This window comes from Grammomys surdaster, unplaced genomic scaffold (assembly GCF_004785775.1).
Source record: "Grammomys surdaster isolate TR1022 unplaced genomic scaffold, NIH_TR_1.0 126531, whole genome shotgun sequence".
Lineage (NCBI taxonomy): Eukaryota > Metazoa > Chordata > Mammalia > Rodentia > Muridae > Grammomys > Grammomys surdaster.
This window is the reverse complement of record NW_021621323.1, coordinates 7,212,970-7,230,978: the sequence shown is the minus strand read 5'-3', so window position 1 is coordinate 7,230,978 and position 18,009 is coordinate 7,212,970. Positions and strand designations below refer to the sequence as shown.

Below are 18,009 nucleotides of genomic sequence, written 5' to 3'. Positions count from 1 at the left end.
CTGGAGTCTTTTAACATGAAGGGATAATAGAGTTATGAGGCACACAGATGTTTAGCTTTTTCTTCAAAGATCTTGGTGTATTCAAAAGTATCTTGTCCCTTTCTGTTTCAATCTATATGGAATCCCTTTTTGTAACATCATATAGAGGATGGACAACTTGGGCAAAATGTGGTATGAATTCCGTCTCCCATATCCCAGGATCTCCAGGATATTTTTTTTTTTTTGCAATACTGGACCATATCCTCCCAAGAATTTTACAGCTGTGCCTGTCCTTTGCACCTTGAGTGACCTTATCTCCCTTTTTTGCTTCCTTCAGGCACATCTTGATGGTTTTAGCTCTTCTAAATCTGCAAATTACTCATAAGTTCGTATTATGCCAACTATATAATGAGGTTTTTCAACAGAGGATAAGCTGGATGACAACGCAATGTCTCAGACATTCCATGACAGATAGAGAAACATGGTAGAGTACTGGGAAGGTCCACTGTGGATCATCACAAGCAAATGAAAATTTATATTGAAACCTAGCAGCTAAGGAAATACAAAAAAAAAAAGTGTAATAGCAAGGTCTAATATAGTTCCAATAGACGCAGTCAGTTATCTGGTTCTCCATCCTTGCCTAGCTCTGTGGTCCAGATGTATTTTCTCATACCTATTATCTTGATAAACTGGCTTAAGTTGTTTGGCACTATGCCCTTAGCCTGACTGTGCTTGTGTGCCTGAGGTCTAGTAGACTCTTGGCCTGAACTGTAGCTGGAGCCTTTCCCGTTGTCTCTCCCTCAGAGACATGTGGCTGTGGACATAAGGCCAAGGTTGGCAAACAATTTCCACACCCGGCATATTTTCTGCTGGTTTTTATCTGAATGGGTTCATCCTGTATTAGTCACTATTGCCACTGTCCCCTGGTACTTTGGATGTTTGCCATGAATTAAGGAAGACTCAGCTCTTGAATCTACTGAAGCCTCTCCTACTTTATAAATGTCATGTTCCACCATAGGGCTCAGAAAAAAACATGAAAACCGCATACCAGTCCAGTGATCTTTTATAACTATGAACATTGTTCTATCTGGCCCAGTGGATTGGACATCAAACTGGGGGAATTGTTTTTGTTTGGTTTAGTTTGATTTGGTTATTGTTATTTTGTTTGAGCTTTTATTTGTTTTGTTTGTTTGCTGGTTTTGTTTTTGTTTTTTGATCCTAAGAAGGGCTCTTTAGTGCACATAAGTATTGTGCCTTCTCATCCTTGTATCCTGCCAACCTTAAGAAATAAAAAGCCAATACTTTCACCTCATTTTTAATCCAATTTCCTTTCTACATAACAGATTTTTGCAGAGATGCTAAGCACATCTCCTTTTCCCCTCCTAATCCCCCTTAATATCAATTCCCTCTGGGCGGCCATAGTGATCTCAAACGCATTTCTTAGTACAAGTACATGAGCCAGACAACCTCACCAATATCTTTCCCCTTATATGTTACCCTTGGGGACTATAATATTTGTTATTTACCTTTGATTGTTCCATGCCATCTCTGTGGCCATGCAGTAGACTCCACTCACCAAGCTTGATTTTAAGCAAGCATGACACTGTATATCACAAAATGTAAGATAGCCCACTTGGATTGTCCCTGAGGATTCTGCACCCAGACTTTCCCTATGGGTAAAAAAGTCCCAGCCTTGACTGTATGTCGTATCACCCAAAGCAAGGCCCATGAAACTACCACTCTAGCAAGAAGGTGCACTGTTCCTTTCATACCACTTGGGAAAAGGTACCATTCTAGGATTTCTCCTGTGGATTCCCTGCCCTTGATAGATCAGCTTCAGTTCCACGTCTTGGCACTCATTGCAGAGGAACCATTCCTCCACAACCCATCTTTGGTTCTGTTGGTGGTAGTTTAAGCACCAAGCATGTTATATGGACATTACCTGGGCAGGAGGCATGACACAAACGTGTCTTCCCAGGATAGGGAGCAAATGGCCCATCAAAGTAATAATTACAGCAAAATACAAACTGATGAACCAGTCCGTTTATTCGTGTTACTGATAGTAGTATGGCTGAAGGAGCAGAAGCAACTCATGGCAACTCTATCCTCAAAACACTGACTCCTGAAAGCTACACCCCAGGAGCACTCTGCATGACTGACAGGCAGCTAACAGGTCAGATATCTTCTCCAGCAACTGTTTACTATTTCTATAGCGGTAGGAAGGAACCCCAAAAGCTATCATTTTCAACTTTCTGGGTTATGTGAGTTGTTTACTTTTTGAGTCCCATGAGCCTCCCACTCTACTTCCTGGAGGAAATATTTTCACGTAGAGCTTCCTAAGCCCTAAGGGGACTTCCTTCAGGATGAAATGTTTCAACTCCCAGGAAATTTCAACACAGTATCATCCTACTCAAATGGAATCTTATAGGATATTTAAGTTTCAGACTTATAGAAAAACAATGAAACTTAGTATCCTAGAAGATTTCCTTTGAGATTATGTGGGAAGAACAAGGATTCACCTTGCTCTGAAAACAACATTCATCCTCTACCTCCTAGTAAAAGATGCTAGCAAACCAATCACATAAGTCAATCACTTACGTATAAACTGAAACTTAATAAAACTTCCTTAGATTGTTATATTAATGATCACTAATCAAAGAGTTTCTAATGTATAGAAAGCAAAATAATACCCAGACAGTTGTCTATAAACATAATAATAACATAATTTAAATAGTCTATAGGTCTGAGAAGACTGACAAATAATGAAAACCAGCCCATCCTTGTTAGAATATACCTCCATAATGACTTAGTTTCCCTAAATAGATTTTCACTATTACACATTGCAGACTATCACAGCCTAGTCCAGCTCCTGCCTCCCATGGGTTTTTGTAAACAGCTTCTTGAGATCAATTTGTGTGTGTGCACAGTACAGAAAATTTAAACAGGCTATTATTGTACATTCTAGGCAAATATTGTAGCACCGAACTGCATCCCTAACTTATTCCAGATCAATGAAAATATACTCGTATATGTATGTGTCAATGACACTTATTTTAGGTAGTGATGGAGTTGTGGTGCAACATACATTTTGATATCTATCTTAGATAAATATGTGTATCTGTGTATATATGTATCATATATATATTATAATTATAGTTACAATTATAATTATAAATTATATATGTGCATATATGTCATATAATATATAATTTATAATTATAACTATAATATACACAGATACACATATTTATCTAAGAGATAGATAGATAGATAGATAGATAGATAGATAGATAGATAGATAGATAATTACAGGGTATATATTAGTCATTACCATTTACAGTGTGTCAGGTATTCATTAAATGCACTATAATTTTATATATTTAGCTATATTACTTAAAAAGTAACTTGTAGCGAGATATTTATACTGTTTTCATAACATTTTAACTTGCTCAAAGTAATTTTACTCTTTCTTTCCAGGTTGTAAAAATGATGATTATTGTGGTGGTGACGTTTGCCATCTGCTGGCTGCCCTACCATGTGTATTTCATTCTCACAGCGATCTACCAACAATTAAACAGGTGGAAATACATCCAGCAGGTCTACCTGGCTAGCTTCTGGCTGGCCATGAGCTCAACCATGTACAATCCCATCATCTACTGCTGTTTGAACAAAAGGTAAAAACAATACTGTTGGCTAGGGCATGGGTCTCTTAGCACCTCTACCTTCCCTGGAAGAATGGGGAAAGAAAGTAAGAACTCAGAGAGAAACCCAGAGCTTGCTCTTGTAGACTCTTCTTACTTCACTAAATGCTCCCCCTTAAAACCTAGGTACTCAAAAGTGTCACTGACAGTGGCTCGACTTTGCTAATCTGTGACCCTTTCATACAGTTCCTCATGTTGGGTTGACTTCCAGCCATTAAATCATTTTGCCGCTACTTCACAACTGTAATTCTGCTACTGTTATGAATTGTAATGTAAATGTCCATGTTTCCTGATGATCTTAAGTGACCCCTGTGAAGGGTTGTTCAATGCCCCCCCCCAAAAAAGGGTTGAAACCTACAGATTGAGAAGCTCACACTACAGGTTTTTACAGGTGGATTTTACGTGGGCCAATTTCTTTCCTTAAAACCTTCAGAATTTTATCTACCAGTGTAAAAGAAACCCTCACGTGTGGAGGTTTATCCACATTCCCAAAGCATGAGATTTCTTCAACGCAATTAAAGTACTTTTTCTATGAGAGGGAGAAATAATGGGATAATGATGGGGACTCCGTTAAGAGAGCGCTCTCAACAATAGCCTTCAAAGTGCATGCTGCTGGCAGAGCAAGGAATCCCTGTCCTTCCCACATAGCCTTGCAGGGTAATGGAGAGGGTGAGGCTAGAGAGGTTAAGTAAAGGATTTTTCAAAGATCTTTTATAAATACCATCATTCGTGCCTTATATTGTGGCATATGCCTATTATCTCTCTAGAAATTGAGACAGAAGGATTGTGAACTTGCATTGAGCCAGGGCTACATAGTAAGATCCTGTCAAAAAAAAAAAAAAAAGGTAGGACCACTTATAATCAAACTTAATACTATAAAGAAGGTTAGCTCTGGCCTCCATATTTAAAAAACATAAAAGTTCTAAAACCAAACCCACTTTGTTGGTATATTGAACACAGAGGAGTAAGGTAAATTTTACAAGACAGTCCCCTCAATAGACCAAGGGATTTGCACACCCGTAGAAATGGTTCTTTACGTAGGTGTAAATAACTGCACAGTCTAACTTCTCAACCTGGGAAGACACGAAGACATCTGTGCCTTAAGTTGGTTAAATGCTTAGGGAACTCTTTTTAAACTAATTGTATAAGCTATATCTCAATTTAAGCCACTGCATAAGTAATAAATCTGCTTTGAATCAACTGCATTTAATAACATACAGTGACAAGAATTTCACACATTTATATATGATTAGATTAAAACCATTGCGATTAACGATTTTAACATTAAATGAGACTAATTTGTAAATGTGTGATTATTTGCAATGAAGTGTTTTTGGAATAGAGTATGCCAGTTCTAATGCCTTAACTCGGCAGCCTCATGTGATTAGATGTGTAAACGTACGAGATCACTGCCAACAAGCCGTTTGCCCCATTGATAACCCCAGGCCATGCTTTTTTCAGTCTGATGAATTATTTCTCTAATGATGGGAAGTGATACTTTTAGATTAAGAACTCAGACTGATGCTGTACTATAAACACAAGCCTATGTAAAAAGTCAAATTTAGATCTGTGGAGTGTAACGTAGGGATCCTGTATTTTATGGTTTATGGAAGAATTGGGAGAAGGATTGGGGGGCCCAATGAGGGTAGGAACTCTGTAGGAAGACAGAGAAGAGTCAACTAACCTGAACCCTTGGGACTCTCATAGACTGAACCAGCTAAAGAATGAGTATGGGCTGGATCTAGCGCTCCCCCACTCACAAACCCGCCACACTGCAACTATGTAGCAGTTGTATAGCTAGATCTTCACGTGGCTCCCTAACCGTTGGAGGGGGGTGGGTTTATCCCAAAAGCTGTTGCCTGTCTGGGCATTATGTTCTTCTAGATTGGCTGCCTTGTCTGGCCTCAGTGGAAAAGGGTGTGCCTAATGCGGGAGAGTTGATGTGCCAGCGTGGAGGAATACCTGGGGCGGGGGGGGGGGAACGGCGCCATCCTCTCAAAGGCGAAAGGGAGGAGGGATGGAAAAGGGATTTGAGAGGGGGTAACAGAGGAGCAGGGACAGTGATCCAGTGATCAAGATGTAACGTGATTTAAAAAAAAAAGTCAAATGTAAAGCCAGGGTTAAATCATTAGTCTGCTATCTCAGCAGCTAAAGGAAATGCCCAGGTGAAACTGCCTTTTTCTCTCCTGCTTCTCAGATTTCGCGCAGGCTTCAAGAGAGCATTTCGCTGGTGTCCTTTCATCCAGGTCTCCAGCTACGATGAGCTAGAGCTCAAGACCACCAGGTTTCATCCCACACGGCAGAGCAGCCTGTACACCGTGAGCAGAATGGAGTCGGTGACCGTGTTGTTTGACCCCAATGATGGGGACCCGAACAAATCCAGTCGCAAGAAGAGGGCGGTACCCAGAGAACCCAGTGCCAATGGCTGCTCCCACAGAGATTCCAAATCTGCCTCCACCACATCAAGTTTCATAAGCTCACCCTATACCTCTGTGGATGAATATTCCTAAATCCATGTCCCTAGGTAAAGGCTGTTGTGAGGCCACCGTGAGGCCAGCCTAGGTCCCTCATTCTCCTAACCATGCCAGGTCCTATTCTAGGTACTTTGGGGAAGCAGAAGGGCAGATCTTAGGTACAGATATTTAATCTGAGAAAAGTGGAATACCAACATAACAAAACCTACCAACATGTCAACCAGCACAAAGAAAATTGAGTCTTCAATTTATTCTTTAAGAATCTAAATGGTCATATGCACCAAGTCCAATGTGTGAATCTGAAAAACTCCCTAAGTGTTCAGTGTCTGTCATTTAACAACGGCAGTGCACTTTTGTGACAGCAGAACAGCAGAGGAGTTTTCCAAGAGATTAAGGAAGCTCTAAAATGCAATACTGAGCAAAAGGCAACATGTCCTACATAAAACAGAAGCTCTGTGTGACTATAGAGTGGAAAGGACAAATGACTGACTTCACCAACAAGTAATAGAAAAATCAGCCTCAAAGAGTAGGAAAATATGAAAGTCTTTGCTCAAGAAAATTCATTTTGTAAAATGAAAAATTTAAGAAATTCCTTCCAAGACATTTAGCAAAAAGGGAGAGTCAAATAATTGCCCAAACATGGCATGTCTTTCTCTTGATTATTTTTCCCAAGGAAATAATTTCAAAATGAAAAGGAATCATCATCTAATTTTGACCACTAGGTATTTGGAGTGCTAAAGTAAGTTTCAGTCAAATATGGGGCCTTAAACAACAAAGAAAATTCTTACTATCTTCTTTATCTTATTTCTCATGCTTTTTTTTAATTAAGTAGATTGTAAAACACTAACGATATCTTCTAATGCAAAAGGAGAAATTCACATTTGCCTCTGTAGCTCACTTGCTTGATTTGGGTAACAAGTTAACAGTACTTAGAAGTTATCAAGCCAGACACTAGCATCTCCAAGTCCCCAAGCCAGTTGCTTCCCACTGCCATCCAAAGAAAAAGATGAAGTCATGAACTTTATTGGTTATGTCATGGCAGCCTCCTCTTCTTTACTCACTGGAGAAACACACACACACACATACAAGAAAAAATGACAAAGACCATTGAGGAAGTGTCACAATATATTTCAAGTGTAAGCTGAGTTACCAAAAGACAAATTGAAAAATATTAATATATGTACTGATAAATCAGAGAAGACATAGACCTATAAGTAGCTGGCTAGAAAAGGAAGATGCATAATTCTCTGGAGACATAAGCAGCTACAGATGAGGAAGAAGACAATGTACACCCTTTCAGGCACAAAACTCTGTCTGTACTTAAATAAGAGAAAGTCCCTCCAGAAAGAAATGAGTTAGTGATACTCATGTATGTGTGTCTCTGTGTGTATGTATGTATCCCTCCCTAAAGCTTGTCTGACTTATTTAATGTAAATCAGTATTTTTGGCCATCTCCTTTCTTACCCCTATAACTGCTTCCCTTTTTGATTTAGGCTTGGAATACATTGTAATATTACTTCCTTTCCAGTTAGGGGATCTGACATATGAAGGCACATTTAAGAGGCCCAGAACAAAATAAGAAGCATCTGGAAATGTAGACCGTGTCTTCCAGACTAAATCTTTTACAGGTCATCTTTCCTTACATTACCAGAACTGTTGATTCTGTGCACAAAATCATAAGCCTTGTGCAAATGAGATTTGTCCCACACACTCGTCTTTTCCAACATTCAATCAGGTTTTATTAACTATCTGTCTAAAGGACTTGCCTCTAACACTTTTTTTCTTTGTATGCTCGCTCTATCAACATAAGAATATTTCTGAAGAGCAGGGCAGAGGCAATTACCTGATAGTAAATCATGGTGGATTAACACAGCATTTGACTCCAGTCCTTTTCTCAATTGAATCCCAAATGATAAATACCCAATCCTTACACAATTTCAACTCTCTAAAGTACCAAGTCATATATGTTTGAGTTTACTTTAATAACTCCAATAAACAAGCAGACAACCAGATACACGTATGAGTGTGCAGATAAACACTACCGAAAGTGAATGTCACTGCTTCAAGGACTGAATTCAAAATTAAAACCCAAAAGGCAGATGGTCACTTCAAGATTGTCACAAAAACCACTCATAGGTGACAATGAAGCATTGTATGCATGTTTCCCCTTAGCAATTGTAGTAAGTATCTCATCATCTGAATATAGTGTTTTAAAATGTTTATTCTTAAAATATGTAAGTGCTTGTCAAATGTAAAATCATCATGAAAACCTGGTTTGTGTCATTTTTTTTTCTTAAATTTATGGGTATATAGGACTGGTGGGATTAAGTTCAAAGTACATAGGAACAGACCGAGCCTTAGAATTCACAATCAGCGAATGTGAAGCTGGCCTTCAAATTCAGTGTAGTCATCCACACCCAAACACATTTGAGGAACGTCACTCCTGATATTCATATTAGGCAAGTTCCAGAGAATTGTCTAGGACCTTTCCAGGGTGGTTCTTGCCATAATCAGTTGCTTTTACTTTGGTTTGGACTTTTTTTGCACATCTGCTGCTGCTTTGTTGACCTCCTTTCTGTTGTCACTCTTGCCCCTGACACCATTTGCTCACAGCTCATGGTGAAACCGAGACTTCGCCGGCAGACATTTTTAAGCTTAGAAGTTTAAACAATAAGAAAATAAATAAATGGGCAGAAAAGATATAAGCCCTTTTCGTTGAATTTCAACACTGAATTGCAGAATAAAGATCATGGAAGTAGGCTTCAATGGTGCTGACTTTAAAGAAGGCCGTGTTTGCATATTTGACAGAGTTTACATGACTTTGCCTCCAAAATCCGATCTATCCTCTAAAATTAAAGTTCAGATGGAATCTTTTTCACTGTTTACAGACACTGACTCAGAGTCCTAGACAGATAGATAAAATATCTTGAGCTTTTATATTTAAGTACCAGGGAAAAAAACTAAAACAGTTTGAGGGAAATATAGAAAAAAATAAAATAATTGATTAGTATTTTGTTTCCCTTTTGAAAAAGAAAAGGTAAATCAAAAATAAGCATCCTGTTTTGTTATTTTACATTCAGAGGAAGCAACAGACCTACTTGCTATAGAATCCAAACTAACATAACTTTCAGTGCTTCTGTAAGCTGCTGTATTTATTATTCCACCTCCCAACATTAGGGCACCGACATTTCTAACCAGCAGCCAGTTCACATTCTCTTTGGTGTCTGAAAGTCTCTCAGAAACAGGCATCTAACCAGCTTCAAAGTTCTTCCATTCTTACATCCTACGCCAAGTGCCAGAAGGCTTGATATCAAACCCAAGAAACAAAATAAATGTAAAAACAGTGCTGGCCAGCTCAAAATTTTTGTGACAGCATAAATCCCCCAGAAAATTTCTCATTGCTGTCTGGTCAAATAAAATGGCAATAATGTAACAACTAGCTGCTTTGTCTTTAACCATGTGCCAAAAGTTAAGGAAATCAAGCATGGCTCTGGCCATGCAGAATAATAAGATTGGAGCAAATTCCCTTCCGGCCAAGCAAGAGTTGAGAAGATATTCATCACGGCTAAATAAGACCACTAATTGTCTGCTTTATATATATTAGTGAAAAATCTGTGTTTACAAGACATTCACATATGCACACCTTATAACTAGTGAATGAAGTATTTTTTATATTGTGATAATTATACTGAATACATTTAATAAGTACATATGCTTTGCATATATGGTAGCAGATTGAAAAATTAATGTTTTCATTTAAATTTATTAAAGTAATACAAAAATTATTAAATCCCTAAGATCTTCCTATGTGACTACTAAAACATCTTATGAATCAACTCTAAGCACACCCAGACAATCAGCTGTCAAACAATATTGCATTTTCTTGCTTGCCTTTGGTTTTCCTAAGTTCCTTTGATTCAGGAAAGAAAAGGTATTTATGAGAAGCATGGTTACCAAAGTATAGAAGATCACTCTTTAGGCAGAGCAGGAGGGTAGAACTATGTTTCAGAATAGTGGCCACCAAACTTTCCCAACTGAGAGACTAGGATTAAGCCCAAGCCTGCTAACAGCTCTCTAGCACATAGAGGAGACCATTATCTCTTCTGAGACCCACTTAACTTATCAATAAAAATAGAAGATAACAATACTCTTATTGTAATGAGAGACTTATTCATTAATATGAGAGCAGGACAGAGCTAAACAGAGAAGTATGTATAAAACATCTCATCTTGCACATGCAGGGAGACAGGGAAGCCCTTTGTCATCTCCGTAATTGTTTCCTGTGCTAAGTTTTCAGGGCCTTTCAGTTACTGCACTAGAGCTGTTTCCAGAGCTCTTATAAGGTCCCATGCACTGGATAAGACTGTTCCTAGATTTTGCTCTTGTACCCTATCCCTGGAGTGGGAAAGCTTCACAAGCGAAGAGTTAGCAATGGCCAACTAACAGAGGAGTAACTTGAAACATATGAATCTAACGTCTTTCTTCAGAAAGAAACGGTTAATTACAGTCATATTTGGGTTCCAGAATAAGTCAAACTTCCAGAATATGTCAAATGTCATATGATAACAGATGAATAATGACGTTCTCCTCTAAAGTTTACTCAGAAGTTCTGTTGACTCCCTTCATGTGTCCATCATGATTCCATGAATAGTGCCCGGTAACGTTTTCCTGTCAGGGACAGCAACGACTCACAGTGCCTGTTCCATTTTAGAAGCTGCAAGGACACTTTTCCTCATCTAGTCATTTATCCTCAGTTGGATACAAACCTCATTTCTAACCTTGTCAGTAGGAAGAGGGTAGAAGGTAGCAAGACTTCACCATCCTGAGTATCCAAAAAGATGGGGATGGGCATGGGGTGAGGCATCTCTAGGATGTGTCAAAGAACTGAGATGGGGCGGGGCAGGAGGGTTCCAAGGAGTCTATGGGGATGACTTTAGCTGAAACTCCTAGCAGTGGGGATTTGGAACCTGAACTGGCCACCATCTGTAGCAAGCCAGGACCACAGTGGACGGATAAGGACGCTAACCCACCCACAAAACTTTTGACCCAAAATCTGTCATATCTACAATAAACATAGGGACAAAGATGGAGCAGAAACTGAGATCATGGGCAACCAATAATGGCACAACTTGAGACCCATCCCATGGACAAGCACCAATCCCTGACACTATTAATGATACTCTGTGATGCTTGCAGACAGGAGTCTAGCATAACTGTCCTCTGAGAGGTTCCATCCAGCAGCTGACTGAAACAGATTGCAGAGACCCACAGCCAAACATTGAACAGAGCTCGGGGACTCTTATGAATGATTAAGGGCCCCAAAGGAGATAGGAACTCCACAAGAAGACCAACAGAATCAACTAACCTGAACCCTTGGGGGGCTTCTCAGAGATTGAGCCACCAACCAAAGAGCATACACAGGCTGGACCAAGGCCCTTGGCTTGTATGTAGCAGATGTGCAGCTTGGTCTTCATGTAGGTCCCAACAACTGGCACAGGGTCTATACCTAAATCTGTTGCCTGTCTTTGGGTCCCTTTTCCCTTAATTGGGCTGCCTTGTCTGGCCTCAGTGGGAAAAGATGGACCTAACCCAGCAGAGACTTGATGCACCAGGGTCGGGGTGGGGGGGAGCCCCACCCTCTCAAGGAAAAGGGGAAGGATATGGGGGAGTGATTGCGTGAAGGGGGAATGGGAAGGGACAGAGGTCAGGATGTAAAATGAGTAAATAAATGAAAAACTTGAATACTGATGTATGCCAAAATATAGATGAACCTCCAAACCACAGTGCTACATGAAAGAAGTGAGCTGCAAAAGACAGCGATGTATGTAAAACAGACAAATCTACAGAGAAACAGTAGGTTTATGAGCCTTACCTGATGGTGCTGGGAGGGAGGCAAGGGAGTGAAAGAGGCACGAACTTCTGGAGTGCACAGAATTTCTTTGAGGTCCAATGAGAGTATCCTAAAATGAAGTTGTTGTGTTAGACACACAATTCCATAAATATGCTTAAAACTATTGGATTGAATCTCTTAAATGTGAGAATTTATCAGTAAACTATTTTAAAAGAGACAGGATTTCTTGAAGTAATAGGCTAATGATAGTATAGAAAACCTACATTATTAAAGAATTCTGTGAAAAACACCTTCAAATCCTCAAGCAAAACAGTTGATTGAATAGACTGTAACAAAAAAAGTAGAAGAATAAATTCTCCTCTTCACAAATAAAACTGACACGTAAAATTAATCGGTTCATCCCTTATTATGAGTGTAGCCCTAGAATCAGACATACAAATTTCTTTGAGAAAATCCTAGTCCACAGAGAGAACTTATCCAGGATTCAGAAGCACATTACACTTTCAGCATTCATCGAAAATAATCTACTGGGGACTGGAGAGATGGCACAGATTATTTGCTGTTCTTGCAGAAGACCTGAGTTTGACTCCCAGTACTGATGTTGGGCAGCTCTTAGCAACCTATGATTCCAGCTACATAGAAAACAATGCCTGGCATCCATGAGCACCCATACACGAACTGATAATAATAATAATAATAATAATAATAATACACTAACAGTGTTTTCATTTGTAGGTAGATACCAACTCTGATAATCTTAACCTAGTGGAATTTACATACTAGCAACTCTCAAACTCTTCCCAAGTATTAGCACAAGCCTGGGGCTATGCAGTCACTAGCTATACCCAAATCACATCCCAAGATGTTACTGTAACTGTCCTGCCACCACAACTATGAAGCAAAGTCACTGTTATTTGCAAAACTTTTATGCCTCAAACCCAGTCCTTCTGCTAGAACTACCATTGATTTCATGTCTGGAACCTGGGTCTTGATCTCCTGCTACACCAGCACCACTGGAACACATTGATACTGTTTTGCTTCATGAGCTTCCAAAGCCTTAGTCCACTGCATAAATCTGGTACAGCTAAGCTAATGTATGTGTTCCTTGCCCTAAGAGTTTCTACTTGTTAAATGAAAGGCAAGATCTGCCTCATACAGTGAGAACTCTCCAAATGCAGAAGGTTGAGTATTTAACAAGAATAACTAGTCTGTAATAAATGCCTGGACAAAAACAAATTATATTTGAGTTAAGTGGGTGTCTTCAACTGGCAGAATCATAACTTCTAATTATCTTTTTATTCATCCATGTTAAACCTATATATTCTCCTTTTATTGCTGCACAAATAACAAAAATATTAAACAATATTCTGAGGGGTATGTATCCTGTTTGAACTCTTGGAAAAATTCATGCAGCTTTTCAAGGTTATTTTACCCTGACTTGCAGACATGAAAAACAATTGTTACAGATTTTAAAGGTTAAAATTGGCTGTTGATAGGCAGCTGATATCACAATTAGGGATAATTAGCATGATTACTTCTAAATAGAATGTCGTTTTCACAGAGGCACTTTGTAAATTAAAAGGTGACTACTGTGGTTCTGACACATCTCACAGGCCACGGTCAACAACCCAGTCTCTTCCTAAAGAGCTTGAAACTGCTTGATCTGAGAGTTTAGGCCATGTTGAGGGCTCCTCTGACCATTCATTTTATCATACTGCAATATTTTCTCTCACCTTGTAGCAAGATGATCACAGTGCATTCTAAATGTATCACAAAAGCCACAAAATGATCCTTGTTTATGAATAAAAATATAATATTATTCTACTTATTAAAGCATCAATCTTCTCACAGGTTGACTAACCAACAAGGTACATACATACATATACTAAAGACTGCATTGTACCCCATAAAAAATTATAATTTTTCACATAAAAATAATCTTCAAAATTCTGCTTCTTGCAAAAAAAAACATCAAACAGATTAAATTCCTTTCTCATCACCATCCAAACAACTGAGAGTAAATTTTTAGAGGGCTACCCTAAGATTCTGAGAGAACAAATGAGTATTTCAATAAATTGAACTTGAGGTTGTATAAATACACCAGGCTAAAAATAGTTCTACAACAAGCTTCAACTCTACTCTCCAGAAAGAAAGTAGCTTCAAACAATATGGCCTTTACTTGGCAGGGTATCATAAATTGTTCACATGTAAATGTAGTAGGTAGAGATGCTTTGTAAGGTACATAACTGAAAGAATTGATTTCAGAATATGTACTAGTAGCATCAATGTTGGAATATACAACAATCCACTAAGAGTCTGAAATAAAAAAGAAGCCAAATAGAAAATCACAATGGACTTCTGGTTTGGGCCCGAGCATAGAGCAGGTCACAGGCAGCAGCTCCGTACCCAACCCCAGAAAACCAAGAGAAACAGGGACTCCCAGGAGCTTGAACTCAAGCAGCATCCCAGGTAAAAATGAATCACCCCTGATGCCTGCTGTTAGAAGTTCTAATCCAGATGGGCCAGAAGCCAGGATCCTCGTCCTTACCCTCACCCCCTACCTTTTCCCACCTGCACAATGTTCCCTGAAGCTTGGCAACTGCAAGATCCTGCTTGGCAACTGCAGATAGACTCAAAGCAGTGTACCATATCATCTGAAGAATAGCAGGGAGACCATAACTCAAGCAGTGTACCATATCTTCTGAAGAATAGCAGGTTGCAGTCCTCCTCGCCCCCATGAATAACTAGGACCCGCCGGTCTGGTCAAGTGGCACTCAGACGTGGGCCTCGAGGCACGGACCCCTCCGGACGGACCCTCATTGAGAGGATGTACGCACGACATCAAGATTGAGTGAGACAGAGATCGTCGCCCGCGACCTGTCGTCCACGGAACCAGGTTGATGCTGCCATCAAGAAGACGGTTGAAGTTCATTACCAACAGCTGAAAATTTAAGAGGATCCAGAAGTGACTCCGCAGGAGACTGACACAGCTGTCAGCTCCCCTGCCTCCCCCTACGGTCGACCCCTAGACTTCCACGCCCTCCAGAAGGGTTCCTGGTATGCCTGGCCTTGCCCTCGTTTCTCTCGCTAGAGAGCTTGGCCTCTTGATCACCACAACAAAAATTGGCTTTTTCCTAAACCAAGGCCGCCCTTGATATGGCCGCTAACATTGGGGAGCCTTCCTTTATGACAATATTACACCCCAAACTGACAAATGGTTGGTAACCTGAACATTTACAAGAGACTAGGATGGCTGTGAGTTAGCCCGATGACGGGATTATCGTAGGTCCGCTTCCCAGGGGCCCACCCAATGCAGCCGAAAAGGAGTGCGTGGTGCTGGGAGTGGGTGCAGCCTACATGGCCTAAGACAGGGCTCTCACCCTCCTTTCACCCACATCGGAGTCCCTTGACGTTGCCCATCGTCGACAGCCTAGAGCCTTCGACCATCGATGTGACTCGTCTCACATCAGTGTTTTGGGGTTGTGAACTTGTCTAAGACCCCCCATAATTAGACATCCAAATTCAAAATTCACATAGTTGGGATTGATCATAAGATGCCTTCTCTAACTAAACAGAGAAGGGGGAGATGCCAGAAGCCAGGACCCTCGCCCTTACCCTTACCCCCTACCTTTCCCCACCTGTACAATGTCCTCTGAAGCTTGGCAACTGCAAGATCCTGCTTAGCAACTGCAGATAGACTCAAAGCAGAGTACCATATCTTCTGAAGAATAGCAGGGAGACCATAACTCAAGCAGTGTACCATATCTTCTGAAGAACAGCAGGTAGATCATAATTCAAGGCAGTGTACCGTATAGACCGTGACATGTTTCAAGGCACAGGCCAAGAAGATTCTGTACTTTTCCACCACCTGGCCCCTCTTACCCCCTCCCCTTGTAAAACATGCTATAAAAAAGCATTTCATGTTCGAAAAAAAAAAGAAATAAAATAAATAAATAAATAAATAAATAAATAAATAAATAAATAAACCTAAAAAAAAAAAAAAGAAAATCACAGTGGTGTCAAAGTCCAGCAAAGATTCTGTATTTTTGAAAAATAAAATAGAAAAGCAAAAGGAATTATTTTTAACGCTTTATTAAATATTTTATTTACATTTCAAATGTTGTCTTCCTATCCAAGTCCCTCTTTGTGACCCCCCCAACCCATCCCTCTTTACCTCCAAGATGGTGCTCCTTCACCAACCCATCCACTCCCACCTCACCCCTCTAGCATTCCCCTGGAACATCAAGTCTTTATAGGAAAGTACATCACCTCTCACTGAGGCCAGACAAGGCAGTCCTCTGTTACAAATGTAGCAAGAACCACCGACCAGCCTGTATATGGTATTTGGTTGGTTGCTTAGTTTCTGGGAGCTCTGAGGGGTCAGGAGGTTGATATTGTTGTTCTTCCTATAGGGTTGCAATCTTCTTCAGCTCCTTCATTCCTCCTCCTAACTCTTCTATAGGGGTCCCGGAGCTCAGTCCAATGGTTGGCTGTAAGTGTCTGCATCTGTCTCGGTCAGCTACTAGTAGAGCCTCTCAGAAGACCACCGTGCCAGGCTCCTGTCTGTAAGCACAACATGACATCAACAACAGTGTTAGGGTTTACTGCCTGCCCGTGGGATGGATCCCCAGGTGGGGTGGTCTCTGGATGGCCTTTCCTTCAGTCTCTGCTCCATGTTTGTCCCTACATTTCTTTTAGACAGGAACAATTCTGGGTCAAAAATTTTTAGATGGATGGGTAGCCTCATTCATCAACTGGGAGCCATGCCTATCTACTGGAGGTGCTCTCTTCAGGTTCCATCTCCCCACTATTGGGCATTTCAACTAAGGTCATCCGTATTGAGTCCTGGGAACCTCTCACAATCATGGCGACTGAGACTTTCTAGAGGTTCCCTGTCCCCCACCCCACACTGCTGCATATTTCTATTCATTCTCCTGGTGCTCTGGGCTTCTCTCCTGTCTCCCTCATACCTGATCCTTACCCTTATTTTTCTCTTCTCCTCCCCTCCCCCACCCAAGTCCCTCCCTCCCTCTGCCTCCCATGAGTATTTTATTCCTCCATAGTGAGACTGAAGCATCCATACCCGTGGATATTAGCCAAAAAGTTCAGAATACCCATGATACAACTCTCAGACCCTATGAAGCAAAAAGAATTACTACTTTAGAAAACCTGTGTGATATCAAATTGGAATATAGAAAAAAAAAGGTACCTGATAAAATTCAACACCCTTTGATGAAGCAAAGCTGAAAAATCTAAGAGTAGAAGGCTCATACTTCAGCATAATAAAGGTTATATATAATAGACACACAACTAATACCATACTGAATAAAGAAAGGCCAAAATATTTCTTCTAAAATCAGGAACAAGTCAAAACTTACTATTATCAATTCCTATTTGACTCAGTACCACAAATTTTAAATAGGAGAGAAGTAATAAAAAGCATGCATATTGCATGTTGAAAGTCAAGTTACCTTGATGAGGGATGAGGACAAATGTTTAGATTATTGTTAAGGATTATGCTAGTTTAATAAAGTAGTGGTTGTAGGTTCACTTCCAATATCCATGACTTCACTAGCACTGAGTAGTTAGCTAGGTTTCCAGTGCATGGTTTCTCTCTTGTTGAGCAGTTCAGAGACAACTATAGAAAACCACAACCAATGAAAAAGCAGAGTTACAGAGCCTAGTCTCAACGAATACATCTACAAAACACTCCTATGCCTAAGACTCAGGGAACATTTGGGGAGCCAGAGAGGGGATAAAAAGACTTCAGAGCCAGAAGACCAGGTACTTTGCTGTGAGATTGTGTCTCCCAGTAGTGTCAGAAGCTACACCCAAAAATCTCACCAACATGGTTGCTTAAACATTACCTAAACAAGGATGAACAAGGACACCAACAGACGTGCCAAAGTGAACAAGAAAAGCCCACAAGGCCTCAACCCTGTACACGGAACTGCAGGCAACTGAAGATAGCTGAATCAGAAGAAGTTGTCTTCCCAAGGGAAGA

At 40.3% G+C, this 18,009-nt stretch overlaps 1 protein-coding gene across 1 annotated transcript in view; it reads left to right on the top strand.

Moving 5' to 3' along the window:
* The window catches only part of Tacr3 (tachykinin receptor 3), a 110,048-nt gene extending 101,620 nt beyond the window's left edge, over window positions 1–8,428 (top strand). Inside the window, exons 4-5 of the mRNA XM_028760490.1 lie at window positions 3,457–3,653; window positions 5,878–8,428. Coding sequence (XP_028616323.1) covers window positions 3,457–3,653; window positions 5,878–6,190 — 510 coding nt within the window. The 3' untranslated portion in view covers window positions 6,191–8,428. The remainder of the gene's footprint in view (window positions 1–3,456; window positions 3,654–5,877) is intronic.
* The last annotated feature ends 9,581 nt before the right edge of the window (window positions 8,429–18,009 follow it).